Source organism: Ranitomeya variabilis, chromosome 1 (assembly GCF_051348905.1).
Source record: "Ranitomeya variabilis isolate aRanVar5 chromosome 1, aRanVar5.hap1, whole genome shotgun sequence".
Lineage (NCBI taxonomy): Eukaryota > Metazoa > Chordata > Amphibia > Anura > Dendrobatidae > Ranitomeya > Ranitomeya variabilis.
This window is the reverse complement of record NC_135232.1, coordinates 443,453,420-443,476,894: the sequence shown is the minus strand read 5'-3', so window position 1 is coordinate 443,476,894 and position 23,475 is coordinate 443,453,420. Positions and strand designations below refer to the sequence as shown.

Here is a 23,475-nt window from a genome sequence, read left to right as displayed (position 1 = left end):
GTATTGTATAGTTCAGCCATCAATATAATAAATAGGGTATTTATATTACATTGCATGAACTGGTTAGTTAGATAAGTGAGGTGAGGCGGTAGGCCAGTCTAAAGAAATGGGTTTTTAGGGCACGCTTAAAGGGAACCTGTCACCCCCCCTAGTCGTTTCAAACTAAAAGAGCCACCTTGTGCAGCAGTAATGCTGCATTCTGACAAGGTGGCTCTTTTAGTTCTGGGTGACTATAACTTGAGAAATAATCAGTTTTATAGTTTGTCTGAAGTACCTGGTCCTCAGTCAAGTGGGCCGGTGTTTCCCCCCTGCTTCAGACAGCACACTGCTGTCACTCACATCTTCTTGGCGTCGGGCGCCGCCTCCTCCTCACTGCTGTTTTCAAAAATAGCCGGCGCCTGCGCTCCTTTCCCCTGCCTGGTGCACGCGCAGTGAACGCTGGCCGTCTTTCCTCAAATGCAGTCCAGCTGACTGCGCGGCTGCCCTGCCTGTGATTCCCAGCCCCGCAGTGACTTATGATTTATTCACATTGCGGGGCTGGGATTCACAGGCAGGACGGCCGCGCAGGCACAGTCAGCTGGGCTGCATATGAGGAAAGACGGGCAGCACTCACTGCGCCTGCACCAGGCAGGGGAAAAGAGCGCAGGCGCCGGCTATTTTTGAAAACAGCGGTGAGGAGGAGGCGGCGCCCGGCGCCAAGAAAATGTGAGCAACAGCAGTGTGCTGTCTGAAGCAGGGGGAAGAAACGCCGGCCCACTTGACTGAGGACCAGGTACTTCAGACAAATTATAAAACTGATTATTTCTCAAGTTACAGCACCCAGAACTAAAAGAGTCACCTTGTCAGAATGCAGCATTACTGCTGCACAAGGTGGCTCTTTTAGTTTGAAACGACTGGGGGGGGGGGGGGGGGGTGACAGGTTCCCTTTAAATCTGTGGATATTGGGGGTTAATCGAATTGTCCTGGGCAGTGCATTCCAGAGAATTTGCACAGCACTCAAGAAGTCTTGGAGACTGTAGTGGAAGGTTTGGATTATAGAGGATGTTGGTCTTCGGTCATTAGCAGGACGCAGGGCACGGGTAGAGTGGTAGACTGAGACGAGGGAGGAGATGTAGGGTGGTGCTGAACCATGGAGTGCTTCGTGGGTGAGAGTAATACGTTTTTATATTGGACTTTGCAGCGGATAGGCAACCAGTTCAGTGACTGGCACAGAATAAAGACATCGGTGTAGTGGTTGGACAGGAATATGATCCTGGCTGCTACAGTCAGGATGAATTGGAGAGGAGAGAGTTTAGTGAGAGGGAGATTGGATCAGTAGAGAGTTTCTGTAGTGCAGACAAAAATGAATAGGAGCACAGGAGGAGTTTTTGCAGAGTCAAATGTAAGAAAAGTCGAATTCTATATTTGTTTTTGAGGTGTCGGTGACATGAGAAAGTGAGTGAATGGATGTAGGGGTGAATGAAAAATCTGAATTAAGAGTGACCCCAAGATAGCGGAGATGGTACTTGGGAGTAATGGTAGATCCACTTTACACACCCTAAAATCTGTCCCGTCTACACTGTGTATGTATGGTACATGTTACACAGCTACAATTTGTCCTGCCTACACTATGTATGTATAGTAAGTGTTATTCACCCACCATCTATCCACACAAGGAACTGGCAATATTGGGCATAGGTAGGTTAGTGGAGGAAACGCAAGGAGTTTAGGATGACAGATTCAGTTTTACAGGGAATCTGTCACCTCATTTTGCCACTATAAACTGCGGCCACCGCCATTAGGGGCTTATCTACAGCATTCTGTTATACTGTAGATAAACCCCTGATGTAACCTGAAAGGTAAGAAAAACAGGTTAGATTATACTCACCCAGGGGCAGTCCGGTTCGGTCCGGGTCCAATGGGCGTTGCAGGTCCGGGTCCGGCGCCTCCTATCTTCATACGATGACGTCCTCTTGTTTGTTTCCTGCCGCGGCTCCTGCGCAGGCGTACTTTATCTGTCCTGTTTAGGGCAGAGCAAAGTACTGCAGTGCGCAGGTGCCGGGAAAGGTCAGAGAGGCCCGACGCCTGAGCACTGCAGTACTTTACGCTGCCCTCAACAGGGAGATAAAGTACGCCTGTGCAGGAGCCGCAACAGGAAGCAAAGAAGATGATGACAGCATCATATGAAGATGGGAGGCGCCGAACCTGGACCTTCGACACCCATCGGACCCGGACCGAACCGGATCGCCCCTGGGTGAGTATAATATAACCTGTTTTTCTTACCTTTCAGGTTACATCAGGGGCTTATCTATAGCATTACAGAATACTGTAGATAAGCCCCTGATGCCGGTGGCCGCAGCTTATAGGGCCAAAATGAGGTGACAGATTCCCTTTAAGTAGAGGTAAGATATAATATTAGAGACAGCGGAAAGACTGGTATTTTGTAATAATGCAGGGTTGAGATCAGGAGACTATGTGTAAACTTGGGTGTCATCAGCATAGAGATGGTACTGAAAACCTAATCTACAGATGGATTTCTTACTAGGGGCAGTATGTAAAATAGGAGGTCACTGAATGATCAGAAGCCCATAAGGATGAATATCTAATCAGAGCACCACATAAAGCCCCGCCCACAGGCCACCCCAGAGCATGAGAATCTCATTAACTGAAAACTGCAAATACAGATTAAACACTTAACACCCGGAGCTTTTTTTGGTTTTGCTTTTTCGTTTTTTGCTCCCCTTCTTCCCAGAGCCATATTTTTTTTTTTTCTATCAATATGGCCATGTTTAGTGGGACGAGTTGTACTTTTGAACGACACCATTGGTTTTACCATGTCGTGTACTAGAAAACAGGAAAAAAATTCCCAAGTGCGGTGAAATTGCAAAAAAGTGCAATCCCACACATGATACTATTTTGGTGCAGATACGTTCTTTTGATCGCCCATTATTGCATTTTAATGCAATGTCACGGCGACCAAAAAAAGTCATTCTTGCATTTTGACTTTTTTATCTCGACGCTGTTTAGCGATCAGCTTAATCCTTTTTTTTATTGATAGATTGGGCGATTTTGAACGTGGCGATACCAAATATATGTATACAGTATTTGATTTTTTGTTTTATTTTGAATGGGGAGAAAGGGAGGTGATTTAAACTTTTATATATATATATTTTTTTTTTTTCATATTTTTAAAAACTTTTTTTTTTTTAATTTCAGCATGTTTCAATAGCTTCCATGAGAGGCTGGAAGCTGCCACAACTTGATCGGCTCGGCTACATAGAGGCGATGCTCAAATCGCTCCTATGTAGCTGAATTACTGCATTGCTATGAACCCCGACCACTGGGTGGCGCTCATAGCAATCCGGCATCAACAACCATAGAGGTCTCAAGGAGACCTCTGATTGTCATGCCGACGCACCAATGACCCCTGATCATGTGACAGGGGGTCATTGGTGCGCTCATCTCCTGCCGGATGCCTGGAAGTGCTTGTTGAATGCTGCTGTCAGAGTTTGACAGCAGCATATAATAATAATTTTTATTTATATAGCACCAACATATTCCGCAGCGCTTTACAAATTATAGAGGGGACTTGTACAGACAATAGACATTACAGCATAACAGAAATCACAGTTCAAAATAGATACAATGAGGGCCCTGCTCGCAAGCTTACAAACTATGAGGAAAAAGGGGAGACACGAGAGGTGGATGGTAACAATTGCTTTCGTTGTTTGGACCAGCCATAGTGTAAGGATCGGGTGTTCATGTAAAGCTGCATGAACCAGTTAACTGCCTAAGTATGTAGCAGTACAGACACAGAGGGCTATTAACTGTATAAAGTGTATGAGAACATGATGCGAGGAACCTGATTATTATTTTTTTTTTTATTAATAGGCCACACAGGGATAGTTAGGTTAATGCGTTGAGGCGGTAGGCCAGTCTGAACAAATGAGTTTTTAAGGCACGCTTAAAACTGTGGGGATTGGGGAATAATCGTATTAACCTAGGTAGTGCATTCCAAAGAATCGGCGCATCACGTGTAAAGTCTTGGAGACGGGAGTGGGAGGTTCTGATTATTGAGGATGCTAACCTGAGGTCATTAGCAGAGCGGAAGGCACGGGTAGGGTGGTAGACTGAGACCAGAGAGGAGATGTAGGGTGGTGCTGAGCCATGGAGTGCTTTGTGGATGAGGGTAATAGTTTTGTACTGGATTCTGGAGTGGATGGATAGCCAGTGTAATGACTGGCATAGGGTAGAGGCATCGGTGTAACGGTTGGTGAGGAATATGATCCTGGCAGCAGCATTCAGGACAGATTGGTAAGAGGAAGGCCAATTAGTAGAGAGTTACAATAGTCCAGACGAGAATGAATAAGTGAAACAGTAAGAGTTTTTGCAGAGTTGAAAGTAAGAAAAGGGTGTATTCTAGAAATGGTTTTGAGATGCAGATAAGAAGAGCGAGCCAGTGATCGGATGTGGGGGGTGAATGAAAGCTCGGAGTCAAGTATGACCCTAAGGCAGCGGGCATGTTGCTTTGGAGCATTTAATTAGTTAATAGGCGTGGGAGGATCGCGATTCCGTTTGATGGCAGAAAAGGGTTAAACAACAACTACAAGACGGATTTCATCAACCAAGGTGTCATTTTAAACCGTGTAACAGCGCCAACCTGACAATGTCTCTAGGTTACTTCACAAAAGGTTTGCTTTAAATGAGGAGGGTAAGTTACCAGATTCGAGAGAGGTTATATATTTTAGTTAGGTAAGTGGTGACAGCCGTGTAAAGGGAGTGGAGGAGATGTGAGGGAATAGGGTCCCTGCTGCAGGTAGTAGGGTGAGAAGATGCAAGGAGCCAGGTAACTTCTTCTTCGGTGACTGGTTCAAAGACATAAAGTGAGCTAGATGTCATACGGGAGGGAGGAGAATGCATTACGCTAGGACATCGGGAGAAACTTTCCAGTCTGATATGGTAAATTTTTTCTTTGACATAATTGGCCAGATTGTCAGCGCTGAGGTTGGTGGTGTGGGTCTGCACGCTTGGATTGACTCTTCAAAGAAGTGACATGCACTTTTCTCCCATCAAGCATTGTAGTGGCACTGCTCCAAAAGACTCCATGTGCACATACGCTTACTGTCAGCACTGACTTATCAGCAGATGAGTTATTAAAATAATATTCCCATTTTTAATTGCATATAGTGATAATTAAGCGAACAAAAGTAAAATCCGTTTGGAACAATGTGTCATATAACTTGTCTGATGAAAATCAGTTGACAAGTCTTTGATGACAACAGACTGTGAATAAGAATTGTACAGTGATGGCTATTCATAATTCCCTTTCTTCATGTTTTTACCTAGGCCTGTGTGGTGCTGCCTCTTCCCGTGACTACCTGGCACTGCACACTGACTGTGGCGCTGAACGTCCTGAGCATGCTGAAAGCTGATGGTGGCACTGCTTCCTTCACCTGGCTGACATCTCTGTCTTCAGTGCTTCCTTTCACGAACTCTGTTCCCACACATGTGTCCCTGCTGCTGGGATATCTACTGATCCATGAGACAGGACCAAATTTGAAAAAAGTTCTAAAAATCACTAGTGAAGTTGCCAAAGCTGATCCTTCTCAGGTACCAAAGCATTTATTTCTACTGTTTGTTGTTGTTGTTGTTGTTTTTGCTGTTTTTTTTAATCTCAGCAACAAATGTATAAACACTTTACATTTTTGACCTGTGACATTTAAAGTGTCAGTTTGGTGTCATTTGACAGATCATACTTGCTTTTTTTTCTACAAGTCACCTTATCCTAAGGCTACTTTCACACTAGCGTCTTTTGCAATACGTCACAAAGCGTCGTTTTGGCGAAAAAACGCATCCTGCAAAAGTGCTTGCAGGATGCGTCTTTTCACCATTGACTAACATTAGCCACGCATTTGCGACGCATTGCCACACGTCACAACCGTCGTGCAACGGTTGCGCCGTGTTGTGGCGGACCGTCGGCTGCAAAAAAAGTTACATGTAACGTTTTTTGCTGCCGACGGGCCGCCATTTCCGACCGCGCATGCGCGGCCGGAACTCTGCCCCCACCTCCCCGCACCTCACAATGGGGCAGCGGATGCGCTGGAAAAATGCATCCGCTGCCCCCGTTGTGCGGCGTATACAACGCTAGCGTCGGTACGTCGGCGCGACGCTCTGCGACTGGCCAAGTACGACGCTAGTGTGAAAGTAGCCTAAGACAGAATTCTGTCTGCAATTTCTACCAGATAATGTGTTTGGAGGACGGATCTAAAAGTGACAACTATGGCCACGGCCTGGAAGGTGTTCGATGTTGCTTTGCTTCTCTACACAACTATGGGGAAAAATGAAGTTGTATGAGGAGGGGTTTGATCAGGTGGTGGACTGATGTTTGAGACCTAAAATCCCTTGATGGCTACCTTCTTTCTGTACTCCAATAGTGAATACATTTATGAATGAATGTCCATTGCTTTCAGTGACATGATAAACTATGAAAACTGCCAAAGTGATGATTGACCTTCTGCGGTCTATGCATTAATGGAGAATAGTGTGTTAATCATCACTATGGGAGGCAGTGGTGCGCTCTTATGTATACAACTGATCCACATAACTAGGATCATCATGCCTATTAGCTGAATGGCACAAAGAATATTTTTTTTCCTCTTCGGGCTATTAGCAGAGCGGTCCTGCTCTGTAATATGCTGCACTTACATAAGACAGCATATTCCGGTGACCGTTACACCAGAGTCTAAAGAGAAAGAGAATATTATATTTTATACCATAAATGAGTAGCACGCATGAAAGTAAGCAACTTGTGCAATATAGCTTATCGGAGAAATCTCCTTCTTTTTCCACCAGGACTGATCAATCAGTATCAAAGTTCTCAATTGACAGGTAAAATCTGTATTCGGTGAACACAAATGTTCCCATTACTGAGATAGACGGCACTTGGTGCTCATAAAGTTCTATGGCGAGAGGAGGAGGGAGGAGCTAGAGGCAGACACAGACATTCTGCTGCTAGTTCCCCTGAAACCACTGTTACACTTTACAAGGGTTTTTCATTGTAATTTTTAGTATGGCAAAAAACATAGATACCCTTGCTAACCAGCCAACAAAGTGACCTGTTTTTCAGCCCCTTCTTGGGCCCCCAAATCCACCGTTACAAGCCTATATTTGCATGCAGTATTTTATGTCTGCTCCATAAGACTACGTTTCCTAGGAATCATCGTGCTGGCCTCACAACCTGTGCTGTGCCATCTCGCGACCTGGGGGCTCTTCTATGCCAAATTCATCGCCCACTACACTCACCTAGAACAACCAGTAGATGACCTGTTTGATTCCATTATTCTAGGGCACAGTACAGGAAGTGCTGAAGGCAAGATGGCACATGAACCCCTCCCATAGCAGACCAAGCTAGTTTGCTTCATTGTGTAAAGTAGAACTATCAATAAGCTGCCGAGAGAAATGATCTTAATTGTATAACACCTGATCTTGCAGTAACCCCTTTAAGTACATATATGAATACTTATATACCCCAATGAAATTGATAGTTCATTGGCTGTTCAGTCAGAAAGCTACATTCAGAATTCCGCTAGACACACCATACCAAAGAGAAGTGCATTGTGGATTATGACCATTACACACTTGTAACAGTGCCGTTAGGTCATATACTAGGCAGCGCCATTTAGCTAATCCGTTATGTATTAGAAATGAGAACTCTGAGATACTGAGGCATAGTGCCACGAGGTAGAACTTTACATTAAGCTTTTCCAATCACTGCATGCTGGGAGTTAATAAACTGCTTGTAAAACTTAAAGTGGGCCTGTCAAGGGGATTTATCACTATAATGGTATCAGACGCCTAATAATGTTCTTATAATCCTTTTATGACATATAAGTGTTGCTGCTGTGTGTAGAAAATAATGTTTGATTATTATTATGATTATTCCCTTTTATATCTTTTCTCCACATACACACATGGTTTCAGTAAACCACAAGGATGAGTTACGGTGCTTTCGGACTAGTCCAGTTACCTGCACGTCAAAATGAAGCATTACTTTACACACTGCAGCAACAAATATGTGTAATAAAGGGGTCATTGGGTATTAGTTATAGATGTTATCAAGATGATCCTTATGCCACAATTGTAATGTGCTACATAATGCTCCTTATTGGCTTCCTCCCCCCATATTTCATAAAGTAAAAACCATGTTCAGGGAATTAATATGGAGTAAACAGCTTGCTCGAATAAAACTGCAAACTCTACAACATAATAAGTGTTAAAAAGCAGGGCCAGGACCATAGTCATGGCTGAGTACAACTGGTTACATGTGTCCCGACCTCCTTACATGCAAACAATGTCTCTTCTGCAGCATACCTTTCGCTTCACCCTCTGCACCATCAGGGTCCCATCGGACTGGCTAAAGTTCCGCTGCTCCGGTTGTAGAACAAGAGACAGAGTCCTTTTCCAACTTAAAATGATGAACTTTACTATTCACTTGTCACAGCACATTCCAGTCAGTTACACCATCAGCATTAGGTTACAAACAGTTCGGATTCTCCACTCTCCCTACACTTTCTCCTATGTCTTGCAGTACATTACGGGGTCATATCGCCTTCTGCGAACACAGCGTCCTCCCTGTTCAAGCTCACTACACCTGAGGGTTCCCTCGTCCGTTTCGCACCGATACGGAGGGCGTTAGCCCAAGCAATGGTCTGCCACATGGTGAGCGACCTGTGTCCCTGTACTGGTCAAGAACCACTTCTCTAGCTTCTTTCCCGAACTGTGGTAACACTGCTGCCAAAGCTGCACTAGGCCCTTCTGACTCTAAACAGGAAGACACTTTACACTTAACACAGACAGCCCCTCCTACATAACTATATATGATATTGTGCCCCATGTAGTGTCAGACTAAGGGTACTACACTTACCCTGTCATTGTATACACATAGTACCATACTATATACATAGCAGCATAACTTATTACACAACTATATACTTTTAAGGGGGTAGAGGCGTGGCACCCCCTTGAAAAAAGGATGAGGGTGCACTGGCTACACCTGATCCATGGATGTTTTTTATTGCATCCCAATTAAAACACCTCCATTGAGGGGGAAGTAGAGATGACATGGCCAAGTCGGGTGCTCTTACTTTACAGAATATGAAATGGGCCTCACCTCTGTGTCTTGTGGAGTCAGAGATTTCTCCTGGAGGTAGTCCACTTTCTCCAACATTGGCGTTAGGGTATAAAGTGTGGGACAGAGGAAAGAAACGTATGGGTATTTAGGGATTCACCAAATACACCCCACTATGGCGTAATCCCAATTTGGGTGAAGTATCAACGTTAAAGGGAAACTGTCATTTTTTTGTAGCATGTAAACTGTCCCCAGTGTGTTGATAGTGATGCAGTGTACATCACTAACACGTGTTTTTCATTAAAAACGGCGCTGTAATAATGTGCAGAAAGCACTTTATATAGTTATATTGTAGCTGCTCATTTAGTGATAGGGGTGTTCTTCATTTTGTTCAGTCACAGTTGTCACTGCCCACTCAGTATGAGTGATGTTCCCGGAGTTGCGCCGATGTCACTCGATTCGCAGTGTATATATATTGTGGAGCTGCGCTTGTGCAGTGTTGATTGGGTATCCGCTCATGTGCTGTGACTCAATGAAATGAAGGACACCCCTATAAATGAGCAGGTACGATATAACTATATAAAGTGCTTTCTGCACATGATAATGCACACACTGCATCGCTAACAACGCACTGGGGACAGTTTACATGCTAAAAATCACCTGACAGGTTCCCTTTGTGCGTTTTCCTGATTGGGAGCAAAAAGGGATCTGGTTGATAGTACAAGTTTTTACAAACTCTGTCCTTAATAGTTTTCAACAGCTCCAAGAGGAATTCAAGTATATCTTGTAACACTTTTTATTAGTACCTACAAATCTGTCAGGCTCTCGGTTCCATCGGTACTATCAATAGATACCATTGCTTCTATAGGGTTTAATTTCTGCCATGTATAAGTGCCTATTGTCATCCCAACCGGGTGAAATAGTTAACAGATCCCCATATACATGTATATTGGGATTATCTGAAGATGAGTGGATCCCGACTTGCTCCCATTCATAGGCATCTTTAGTATCTTTTTTTCAAGCTTGTAAACTTCTCACATTTCATTGGTTAGACACAACCTCCATGTATGGGAGAAGTATAAATAATATAATCTGGTGGAAGGAGTCGTCCATCATACACGTAACTCGATTTGCACATTTGAGAAGATATGGAGTCTTGGTTGGATCCTCCAGAGCTGCCCACACATCTAATTACAGATAGAATATTGGCGATGCTGTCCCTTAATTATTAGTCCTCTCTTTTTTCCCCTTCTTCTGCCCCTTCTACAAATGTTATACTCAGGTATTCTAGAACTGCTCTAAAATGAAAATGGTCCTCTCTGCAATGTTGGGTAGGCTGGTTTCGTTACATTGATGACGTTCTCATGATTTGGAACGGTGGAGCCTATCCAAATTCATGCAGGAGCTTAATAATAATGATTTCAATTTAAAATTTACGTATACTTGGCATGTCAATAAAATAGATTTTTTGGATATTACTTTGTGTTGCCGAGGATGGCTCTATTGAGACCGATTTATATCGGAAAGAGTCATCTGTGAATTCGTTATTACATGCCTCCTCGGCACACAACTATTCAACTATTAAGGCCATCCCAGTTGGTCAATTCTTAACCCCTTCACCCCGAAGCCTGTTTTCACCTAAGTGACAGGGCCAATTTTTACAATTCTGACCACTGTCACTTTATGAGGTCATAACTCTGAAACGCTTCAACGGATCCTGGTGATTCTGACATTGTTTTTTCGTGACATATTGTACTTCATGATAGTAGTAAAACTTCTTCGATATGACTTGCATTTATTTGTGAAAAAAACAAAAATTTGTCGAAAATTATGAAAATTTAGCAATTTTCAAACTTTTAGTTTTTATGCCCTTAAATTAGAGAGTTATATCACATAATATAGTTAATAAACAACATTTCCCACATGTCTGCTTTACATCAGCACAATTTTCGAAACATAATTTTTTTTTGTTAGGGAGTTATAACGGTTAAAAGTTGACCAGCGATTTCTCATTTTTGCAACAAAATTTGCAAAACCATTTTCTTTAGGGAGCACCTCACACTTGAAGTGACTTTGAGGGGTCTATATGACAGAAAATGCCCAAAAGTGACACCATTCTAAAAACTGCACCCCTCAAGGTACTCAAAACCACATTCAAAAAGTTTATTAACCCCTCAGGTGCTTCACAGGAATTTTTGGAATGTTTAACCCCTTCCCGACCTGTGACACAGCGTATGCGTCATGAAAGTCGGTGCCAATCCGACCTGTGACGCATATGCTGTGTCACAGAATGATCGCGTCCCTGCAGATCGGGTGAAAAGGTTAACTCCCATTTTACCCGATCTGCAGGGACAGGGGGAGTGGTACTTCAGCCCAGGGGGGGTGGCTTCACCCCCCCGTGGCTACGATCGCTCAGATTGGCTGTTGAAAGTGAAACTGCCAGTCAGAGCGATTTGTAATATTTGACCTATGAAAATGGTGAAATATTACAATCCAGCCATGGCCGATGCTGCAATAGCAATAGACCCCGATCTGCCCCCACCCCACCCCACCGATCGCCTCCCCAGTCGTCCTTTTTGCCCCGATCTCCGTTCCGCTCCCCTCCTCCCTCCTGTCGGCTCCCCCGGTCCTCCTGTCCGCTCCCCAGGTCCTCCGATCCCCCCCCCCGTGTTCCGGTCCCACCCCCCCATACTTACCTAGCTCCGATGTCCGTCTTCTTCATGGGCGCCGCCATCTTGGAAAATGGCGGGCGCATGCGCAGTGCGCCCGCCGAATCTGCCAGCCGGCAGATTCGTTCCTGCACATTTTGGTCGCTGTGATAAGTTCTATCACAGCGATCAGAATAAAAAAAATAGTAAATAAATCACCCCCATAGGTAGGGACAATAATAAAATATAGAAAATATAATTATTTTTGTTTTTCCATTAGGGGTAGGGGTAGGGTTAGGGGTAGGGTTGCACTTAGGGTTGCACTTAGGGCTAGGGTTGCACTTAGGGTTGCACTTAGGGTTGCACGTAGGGTTGCACTTAGGGCTAGGGTTGCACTTAGGGTTGCACTTAGGGCTAGGGTTGCACTTAGGGTTGCACTTAGGGCTAGGGTTGCACTTAGGGTTGCACTTAGGGTTGCACTTAGGGCTAGGGTTGCACTTAGGGTTGCACTTAGGGCTAGGGTTGCACTTAGGGTTGCACTTAGGGTTGCACTTAGGGCTAGGGTTGCACTTAGGGTTGCACTTAGGGTTGCACTTAGGCTAGGGTTGCACTTAGGGTTGCACTTAGGGTTGCACTTAGGGCTAGGGTTGCACTTAGGGTTGCACTTAGGGCTAGGGTTGCACTTAGGGTTGCACTTAGGGTTGCACTTAGGGCTAGGGTTGCACTTAGGGCTAGAGTTGCACTTAGGGCTAGGGTTGCACTTAGGGCTAGGGTTGCACTTAGGGCTAGGGTTAGAATTAGGGTTAGAATTAGGGTTAGGGTTGGAATTAGGGTTAGAATTAGGCTATGTGCACACGGTGCGGATTTGGCTGCGGATCCGCAGCGGATTGGTCGCTGCGGATTCGTATCAGTTTTCCATCACGTTTACAGTACCACGTAAACCTATGGAAAACCAAATCCGCTGTGCCCATGGTGCGGAAAATACAGCGCGGAAACGCTGCGTTGTATTTTCCGCAGCATGTCAATTCTTTGTGCAATTCCGCAGCGTTTTACACCTGCTCCATAATAGGAATCCGCAAGTGAAATCCACATAAAAAACACTGGAAATCCGCGGTAAATCCGCAGGTAAAGCGCAGTGCGTTTTACCTGCAGATTTTTCAAAAACTGCGGAAAAATCCACACAAATCCGCAACGTGAGCACATAGCCTTAGGGTTAGGGTTGGAATTAGGGGTAAGACTAGGGTTAGGGGTGTGTTGGGGTTAGGGTTGTGGTTAGGGTTGGGATTAGAGTTAGGGGTGTGTTGGGGTTAGTGTTGGAGTTAGAATTGAGGGGTTTCCACTTTTTAGGCACATCAGGGGGTCTCCAAACGCGACACGGCGCCACCATTGATTCCAGCCAATCTTGCGTTGAAAAAGTAAAATGGTGCTCTCTCCCTTCCGAGCCCCGATGTGTGCCCAAACAGTGGTTTACCCTCACATATGGGGTACCAGCGTACTCAGGAGAAACTGATCAACAACTTTTGGGGTCCAATTTCTCCTGTAACCCTTGGGAAAATAAAAAATTGCGGGCTAAAAAATTATTTTTGAGGAAAGAAAAATTATTTTTTATTTTCACGGCTCTGCGTTATAAAATTCTGTGAAGCACTTGGGGGTTCAAAGTGCTCACCACACATCTAGATAAGTTCCCTTGGGGGTTTAGCTTCCAAAATGGGGTCACTTGTGGGGGGTTTCTACTGTTTAGGCACATCAGGGGCTCTGCAAATGCAACGTGACGCCCGCAGAGCATTCCATCAAAGTCTGCATTTCAAAACATCACTACTTCACTTCCAAGCCCCGGCATGTGCCCAAACAGTGGTTTACCCCCACATATAGGGTATCAGCATACTCAGGAGAAACTGGACAACAACTCTTGGGGTCAAATTTCTCCTGTTACCCTTGGGAAAATAAAAAAATCAGGGCTAAAAAAATTTTTTTTGAGGAAAGAAAACGTATTTATTATTTTCACGGCTCTGCGTTATAAACTTCTGTGAAGCACTTGGGGGTTCAAAGTGCTCACCACACATCTAGATTAGTTCCTTGGGAGGTCTAGTTTCCAAAATGGGGTCACTTGTGGGGGAGCTCCAATGTTTAGGCACACAGGGGCTCTCCAAACGCGACATGGTGTCCGCTAATGATTGGAGCTAATTTTCCATTCAAAAAGCCAAATGGCGTGCCTTCCCTTCCAAGCCCTGCCGTGCACCCAAACAGTGGTTTACCCCCACATATAGGGTATCATTGTACTCAGGCCAAACTGGACAACAACATTTGTGGTCCAATTTCTCCTGTTACCCTTGAGAAAATAAAAAATTCTGGGCTAAAAATCATTTTTGAGGAAAGAAAAATTTTTTATTTTCACGGCTCTGTGTTATAAACTTCTGTGAAGAACTTGTTGGTTTAAAGTGCTCACTATGCATCTAGATAAGTTCCTTGGGGGGTCTAGTTTCCAAAATGCGGTCACTTGTGGGGGAGCTCCAATGTTTAGGCACACAGGGGCTCTCCAAACGCGACATGGTGTCCGCTAACGATTGGAGCTAATTTTCCATTCAAAAAGTCAAATGGCGCGCCTTCCCTTCCGAGCCTTGCCATGCGCCCAAACAGTGGTTTACCTCCACATATGAGGTATCAGTGTACTCAGGAGAAATTGCCCAACAAATTTTAGGATCCATTTTATCCTGTTGCCCATGTGAAAATTAAAAAATTGAGGCTAAAATAATTTTTTTGTGAAAAAAAAGTACTTTTTCATTTTTACGGATCAATTTGTGAAGCACCTGGGGGTTTAAAGTGCTCACTATGCATCTAGATAAGTTCCTTGGGGCATCTAGTTTCCAAAATGGGGTCACTTGTGGGGGAGCTCCAATGTTTAGGCACACGGGGGCTCTCCAAACGCGACATGGTGTCCGCTAAAGATTGGAGCCAATTTTTCATTCAAAAAGTCAAATGGCGCTCCTTCCCTTCCGAGTTCTGCCGTGCGCCCAAACAGTGGTTTACCCCCACATATGAGGTATCAGCATACTCAGAACAAATTGGACAACAACTTTCGTGGTCCAGTTTCTCCTTTTACCCTTGGGAAAATAAGAAAATTGTTGCTAAAAGATCATTTTTGTGACTAAAAAGGTAAATGTTCATTTTTTCCTTCCATGTTGCTTCTGCTGCTGTGAAACACCTGAAGGGTTAATAAACTTCTTGAATGTGGTTTTGAGCACCTTGAGGGGTGCAGTTTTTAGAATGGTGTCACTTTTGGGTATTTTCAGCCATATAGAACCCTCAAATTGACTTCAAATGTGAGGTGGTCCCTAAAAAAAATGGTTTTGTAAATTTTGTTGTAAAAATGAGAAATCACTGGTCAAATTTTAACCCTTATAACTTCCTAGCAAAAAAAAATGTTGTTTCCAAAATTGTGCTGATGTAAAGTAGACATGTGGGAAATGTTATTTATTAACTATTTTGTGTCACATAACTCTCTGGTTTAACAGAATAAAAATTCAAAATGTGAAAATTGCAAAATTTTCAAAATTTTCGCCAAATTTCCATTTTTTTCACAAATAAATGCAGAAATTATCAACCTAAATTTACCACTAACATGAAGCCCAATATGTCACGAAAAAACAATCTCAGAATCGCTACGATCCGTTGAAGCGTTCCCGAGTTATTACCTCATAAAGGGACACTGGTCAGAATTGCAAAAAACGGCAAGGTCATTAAGGCCAAAATAGGCTGGCTCATGAAGGGGTTAAAGAAAATTGAACATTTTAACTTTTTTTTCACAAAATTTTTACTTCAGATCCAATTTGTTTTATTTTACCAAGGGTAACAGGAGAAATTGGACCACAAAAGTCGTTGTACAATTTGTCCTGAGTACGCCGATACCTCACATGTTGGGGTAAACCATTGATTGGGCACATGGCAGAGCTCGGAAGGGAAGGAGCGCCATTTGACTTTTCAATGCAAGATTTGCTGGAATTGAGATCGGAACCCATGGCTCGATTGGAGAGCCCCTGACGTGCCTAAACAGTGGAAATCCCCACAACTGACACCATTTTGGAAAGTAGACCCTCTAAGGAACTAATCTAGATGTGTGGTGAGCACTTTGAACCTCCAAGTGCTTCACAGAGGTTTATAATGTAGAGCCGTAAAAAAAATTTCATATTAATTTTCACAAAAAATGATCTTTTTGCCCCCAATATTTTATTTTCCCAAGGGTAACAGGATAAATTGGACCCCAAAAGTTGTTGTACAATTTGTCCTGAGTACGCTGATACTTCATATATGGGGATAAACCACTGTTTGAGCACATGGCAGAGCTCAGAAGGGAAGGAGCGCCGTTTGACTTTTCAATGCAAAATTGGCTGGAATTGAGATCGGAACCCATGTCGCGTTTGGAGAGCCCCTGACATGCCTAAACAGTGGAAACCCCCCACAATGGACCCCATTTTGGAAAGAAGACCCCCTAAGGAACTTATCTAGATGTGTGGTGAGCACTTTTAACCCCCAATTGTTTGACTAAAGTTTAGAATGTAGCGCTGTGAAAATTAAAAAAATCATTTTTTCTTTCCACAAAATGATGTTTCAGCCAGCAATTTTTTTTTTCCCAAGGGTAACAGGAGAAATTGGACCACAAAAGTTATTGTCCAATTTGTCCTGAGTACGCTGATACCCCATATATGGGGGGGAACCACTGTTTGGGCGCACGGCAGAGCTCGGAAGGGAAGGAGCGCCGTTTGAAATGCAGACTTAGATGGATTGGTCTGCAGGCGTCATGTTGCATTTGCAGAGCCCCTGATGTACCTAAACAGTAGAAACCCCCCAAAAGTGACCCCATATTGGAAACTAGACCCCCCCAAGGAACTTATCTAGATGTGTTGTGAGAACTTTGAACCAACAATGTTTCACTACAGTTTATAACGCAGAGCTGTGAAAATAAAAAATATTTTTTTTGCACGAAAATGATATTTTAGCCTCCACGTTTTTATTTTCCCAAGGGTAACAGGAGAAATTGGACCCCAAAAGTTGTTGTCCAACTTGTCTTGAGAACGCTGATACCCCATATGTTGGGGGGGACCACTGTTTGGGCGCACAGGAGAACTCGGAAGGGAAGGAGCACTGTTTTAGTTTTTCAAAGCAGAATTGGCTGGAATTGAGATCGGACGCCATGTCGCGTTTGGAGAGCCCCTGATGTGCCTAAACAGTGGAAACCCCCAATTATAACTGAAACCCTAACCCCAGCCCTAACCCTAGCCCTAACCCCAACCTTAACCCCAGCCCTAACCCTAGCCCTAACCCCAACCCTAGCCCTAACTCTAGCCCTAACCCTAACCCTAATGGGAAAATGGAAATACATACATTTTTTAAAATTTTATTATTTTTCCCTAACTAAGGGGGTGATGAAGGGGGGTTTGATTTACTTTTATAGCGTTTTTTTGGCGGATTTTTATGGTTGGCAGCCATCACACACTAAAAGACGCTTTTTATTACAAAAAATAGTTTTTGCATCACCACATTTTGAGAGCTATAATTTATCCATATTTTGGCCCACAGAGTCATGTGAGATCTTGTTTTTTGCAGGACGAGTTGACGTTTTTATTGGTACCATTTTCGGGCACATGACTTTTTTTTATCGCTTTTTATTCCGATTTATGGGAGGCGGAATGAACAAAAACCAGCAATTCCTGAAATTCTTTTAGGGGGGGGCGTTTATAGCGTTCCACGTGTGGTAAAATTGATAAAGCAGCTTTATTCTTCAGGTCAGTACGATTACAGCGATACCTCATTTATGTAATTTTTTATGTTTTGGCGCTTTTACACAATAAAAACTATTTTATATAAAAAATAATTGTTTTTGCATCGCTTTATTCTGAGAGCTATAACTTTTTTATTTTTCTGTTGATGATGCTGTATGGCGGCTTTTTTTTTGCGGGACAAGATGACGTTTTCAACGGTACCATGGTTATTTATATCCGTCTTTTTGATCGCGTGTTTTTCCACTTTTTGTTCGCCTGTATGATAATAAAGCGTTGTTTTTTGCCTTGTTTTTTTTTGTTTTTTGCGGTGTTCACTGAAGGGGTTAACTAGTGGGATAGTTTTATAGAGCGGGTCGTTATGGACGCGGCGATACCAAATATGTGTACTTTTATTGTTTTTTTTTATTATTTACAAAAATAAATGGATTTACTGGGAAATGTTTTTTTTTTTCTTTATTTGGGGATTTTTTTATTTTATTTTTTATACATTGTATTTTTTTTTTTTTTTTTTTTTTTTTTTACTTTTCACCATTGTCCCAGGGTGGGACATCACTGTTTTAGATCAGATCGTTGATCTGACAGTGTGCATAGCACTCTGTCAGATCAACGATCTGACAGGCAACTTACAGAGGCTTGCCGGCGCCTGCTATTAGGAACTCTCAGCAGGTGTCGGCAAGCCAGGTCAGTAAATGACCCGGAAGGAGTCCCGCGGCCATCTTGGATCCGGGGACTCCTTCCGGATCACCGGAGCAGCGCGATCTCATTGCGTTGCTCCGGTGGGAGAGCGCAGGGAGCCCCCGTCCCTTCACGATCCACCTCTATGCCGCTGTCACTACTGACAGCGGCATCAGAGGGGTTAAATGCCCGCGATCGGCGCTAGCGCCGATCGTGGGCATTGCTGCGGGGTGTCAGCTGTCATATACAGCTGACACCCGCACCCGATCACCGCGGCGCTCAGCGCGAGACCGCAGTGATCGGTCCGCCGTACTAGTACTGCGGCTGGCACAAATGCAGTGCCGGCAGCGCAGTACTAGTACGGCGCATGGCGCTAAGGGGTTAAGGAACAGGCGGGTTTGCTCTACAGAGACCCGCTTTGAGAGACAGTCCGCCATTCTCACTGAGCGGTTTAAGGCACGGGATACAGTCGTTGGTGTATTAGGGCAGGATATGGGCGGGCCAAGTCGACACGGAGGGAGGATTTATTATTACAATCTAAAAAGTCCAGAATGGATAATGAATCTGGAGTTAGATTTATCTCCACCTCCAATTGCCAGTGGAAACGTATCCGAGAAATATTCAACAGGCACTGGCCTGTGTTGCAAACTGATGGTGTCTTGGCTTCACACTTGACAGAGTTCCCCTTAATGACGCAGAGAAGGGGGAAAAATGTGAAAGATAACTTAGTGAGGAGTCACTATGTGGCGAAAAATAAAAATAGAAGCTTTCTTGATTTGAACAGCCCAAGACAGGGGTGTTATCCTTGCGGTTCATGTGTCGCGTGTCCGAACATCCTGAGGTGTGGGACCTTTAAGACCTCGGAAGGGAGCAGGGAATTTAAGATACGAGAATATATCTCATGCAATACAACATTCGTGGTATATTATGCCACGTGTCCCTGCTCCCTGATATATATTGGTCTCACTACTGGGGAATTGAAGGTTCGGACACGTGAACATGTACGGGATATTCTGGCTGCCAAGGAAGTGATAGACCTGTCAAGTCTGAAGACTATACCAAGACATTTCCGGATGCATCACGGATCTGATCCCCGTGGCTTAAAGGTAAGGGGCATAGATAGGGTACATGGAGGGATCAGGGGTGGCAATCTGGCTAAAATATTGGCACAATGTGAATGCAGATGGATTGTCACCCTTGATACCCTAGCCCCCAAGGGACTAAATGAAAAGCTAAGCTTCGCTCCCTTCCTGTGACGAGTACCGCCCCATAATATATATACACTGTTTTTTCGTTGTGTCTGTGCGGTGTGATACTATATATATAGTTATGATATTTTTGTCTTTGGTCTCTCTCTATTTTGAGTCTATCCACCATTCTTTTTAAACTGTTTTTGTATTAATTGTCTTGTGTGTTTCTTTTAATTTTATTATATTTGTAATCATCATGGCTCTGGACACTACATAAGCTGCGCTGGGTTCCCTCTTCCCCATATGTGAAAGTTTTAAAGAAATAAGTTGTCCTGTTTTTTGTTGTTGTTGTTGTTTATTATTTTTCCTATTTCTTTATTTTTATACTCAATATATTGCACAATTTCTTATTGGTTGTTATTAATTTATTTATTATTATTTTTTCTATGTAATATATACTTTATTTGTTTAAAAATTTTATTATTATATGTGTTTCACACAATTGTACTATTAATGGAAGCACTGGGAATGTCCCCTTTGTTCACAAATTGTGATTGCACTTTATTTTGGGTGCTTCTTATGTATGGGGGGCGGTGTTTACGAATCCACGGCGATTTGGTAAATCCTGTCCCTGTAAATATGGCCGCTGCCATGGTCTTTTAAAAAATGGCTGCCGGTGGTGCGCATGCTCGGTGCTGCCCATTGTGCCCGTCCTTCCCTGCGGCTATCAATATCAGTGGAGCGCGCGTGTCATTGGATGTCCTACGGCGAAGTTCCGCCTCCACGTGCGCTCCACTATGACGGCCTAAGTGATGGGGTGCCTCGGACACCGGCGCGCATGCGCCACTTCTCCGGCGCCATTTCCGGTTTTAATGATATTTAAAGACAATGAGACTGGCCACAGATCAGACCCTGTTGAAAAAGCTAGAACGCGAAACGCGCGTCCGGGGGTTCCTTGAGAGGTGGGGGCGATCCCTTGATGTTCTCAAATGGGTAAGCATGTGCCGCTGGAATTATGGGATTCTTTGAATATGGCTATGCCTGAGTATTAACTCATTACACTGAGGATCTATGGGACCTCCTACTAATGTGATATTGGTTCATGCTTATACCATAAGGATGCATTATGTTCCCCCCTCGATCTGGTTTACCCTCATGTCTCCTCCTTATTGTTCTCTGATAAGTGCATAGTGCATACAGCACTCATATGCAGATCTGTGATAATTTTGTACTAATGTTTGTTATATTGTTATATAGATAGAATTAATAAAATTCTACATATTTTTAATGATGCTGTGGCCGTTTCTACTCTGTTTTCTTGTGTTAATTTCTATTTGGAGTTGTCCTGGTGACACAGTACCCGAGAGGGACTTTGGGAGAGTTAGTGCTATCTGCTCTTGGTCACAATTTAGACTGGTGCTTCATGATTTTGGTAATAAATGTTGGGATTTGAGGTCGAGTAACTGTCTCTGTTTTATACTATGGAATTGTCATTTATGTTTATTTGAAAGCTGGAAAACTTGTATGTGGAGATATCCAGTAAAAATGATTTGATTTTAAAGGGGTCATTGGGAGCCTGATGAAGCGGTCTGACTAAATTATAGGGGTTAATCCGCTTGCCAGGTTACCTATATAATGTTAGATGTTGCTGTTTGTCACCTTGGCAAGTTTGGTTTGTCTAACACAAAGAATGCTTTAAAATGAGATCTGAGGATCGCTCATACTTTTTCCCTTTTTAACTTTGACCTTAATATCTGTGCCACCCAGTCTGCCCTGCAGGATGCCAGTCCCTCCATTGTGAGGGTGTGCGGTGATATGTCAGTACCCACAGTGGTGAGAACAGCCGCTCTCGACACATTGACTGAAGCAATGGACAGTGGAAAATGACATGCAATAAAAAGGCAGAGACGAGAATGTGAGGATAAAACACCCAATATTAATTAGACAGATGACCTAGCTACTGAATATTTAGGAACGAGATGGGATGTAAAATGCCCCCTGTTGCTTAGCAACCTGCCTCACCAGCTCCTGAGCGGCCCACTTATGTCTGGAGCTAATGAGTCCTGTGCACTTATCCAGCTGTTGGAGAATTCAGGGCTTGCAATGTCTGTAGTTTACCCTTTCTCTACCCTGCACTCCTCCTGGTTGTCAGATTGGGGTATTTCCATCAGGATTCTCCTATTTCTCGCCTATATTTTCCTATTATCTTGTAAATGTACAGTTTCCATGCAAGAAGTGTCATCATTGTCTCATGTAATGGGGTTGTGCACCCTTTGGGGCCTTCTTTTTACTAAAATATATTTATTTCAGGCTAAAAGTCTTTTTTTTCCCACTGGGCTTCACCTTTTTTCTCTGTAGGTTCTTTGTTTCCCTGAGAGGAGGAAAAGACAGATATGACTTACAAACTCCTCATCTGACTGTGATAGTGGGCTGACTGACATATTATCAGGTAACTCATTCTGCAGCCAGCAATAGACATTGTTTCACAATAACTGTTATTAACATTTTATAATCAGGATGGGGGGGGGGGGGAGAAGAAAAACAGAAAGGAATAAGGAAAAGAATGGATTTACATGCAACAACTCAATACATATATGTAAAATACAGAAACAAAAGCTAAAGTACAGAGCACAAGTGTAAACCTAAAACGGCAACACCTACTCTTAACCCCTTCATGACCTCGGGATTTTTTGTTTTTCCGTGTTCGTTTTTCACTCCCCTCCTTCCCAGAGCCATAACTTTTTTTTATTTTTCCATCAATTTGGCCATGTGAGGGCTTATTTTTTGCGGGACGAGTTGTACTTTTGAACGACACCATTGGTTTTACCATGTCGTGTACTAGAAAACAGGAAAAAAATTCCAACTGCGGTGAAATTGCAAAAAAAGTGCAATCCCACACTTGTTTTTTGCTTGGCTGTTTTGCTAGGTTCACTAAATGCTAAAACTGACCTGTCATTATGATTCTCCAGGTCACTACGAGTTCATAGACACCTAACATGACTAGGTTATTTTTTACCTAAGTGGTGAAAAAAATTCCAAACTTTGCTAAAAAAAAAAAAAAATTGTGCCATTTTCCGATACTTGTAGCATCTCCATTTTTCATGATCTGGGGTCGGTTGAGGGCTTATTTTTTGCGTGCCGAGCTGGCGTTTTTAATCAATCCAATTCGGTGCAGATACATACTAAAGGTACCTTCACACGAAGCGACGCTGCAGCGATAGCGACAACGATGCCGATCGCTGCAGCGTCGCTGTTTGATCGCTGGAGAGCTGTCACACAGACCGCTCTCCAGCGACCAACGATGCCGAGGCCCCCGGGTAACCAGGGTAAACATCGGGTTGCTAAGCGTAGGGCCGCGCTTAGTAACCCGATGTTTACCCTGGTTACCAGCGTAAAAGTAAAAAAAACAAACAGTACATACTCACCTGCGCGTCCCCCAGCGTCTGCTTCCTGACACTGACTGAGCTCCGGCCCTAACAGCACAGCGGTGACGTCACCGCTGTGCTTTCACTTTCACTTTAGGGCCGGCGCTCAGTCAGTGTCAGGAAGCAGAGGCTGGGGGGACGCGCAGGTGAGCATGTACTGTTTGTTTTTTTACTTTTACGCTGGTAACCAGGGTAAACATCGGGTTACTAAGCGCGGCCCTGCACTTGGTAACCCGATGTTTACCCTGGTTACCAGTGTAAAACATCGCTGGTATCGTTGCTTTTGCTTTCAAACACAACGATACACAGCGATCGGACGACCAAATAAAGTTCTGGACTTTATTCAGCGACCAGCGACATCACAGCAGGATCCTGATCGCTGCTGCGTGTCAAACGAAACGATATCGCTAGCGAGGACGCTGCAACGTCACGGATCGCTAGCGATGTCGTTTCGTGTGAAGGTACCTTAAGCGCGGCCCTGCGCTTAGTAACCCGATATTTACCCTGGTTACAAGTGAACACATCGCTGGATCGGCGTCACACACGCCGATCCAGCGATGACAGCGGGTGATCAGCGACCAAAAAAAGGTCCTGATCATTCCCATCGACCAACGATCTCCCAGCAGGGGCCTGATCGTTGGTCGCTGTCACACA

The 23,475-nt window shown here is 43.9% G+C and overlaps 1 protein-coding gene across 3 annotated transcripts in view; it reads left to right on the top strand.

The window, feature by feature from the left end:
- Positions 1-23,475, top strand: part of FOCAD (focadhesin) — a 426,882-nt gene that overhangs the window by 140,551 nt on the left and 262,856 nt on the right. For all 3 annotated transcript variants that reach the window (XM_077249466.1, XM_077249485.1, XM_077249475.1), the window contains one exon: positions 5,326-5,589. In XM_077249466.1, the coding sequence (XP_077105581.1) occupies positions 5,326-5,589 (264 nt within the window). The remainder of the gene's footprint in view (positions 1-5,325; positions 5,590-23,475) is intronic.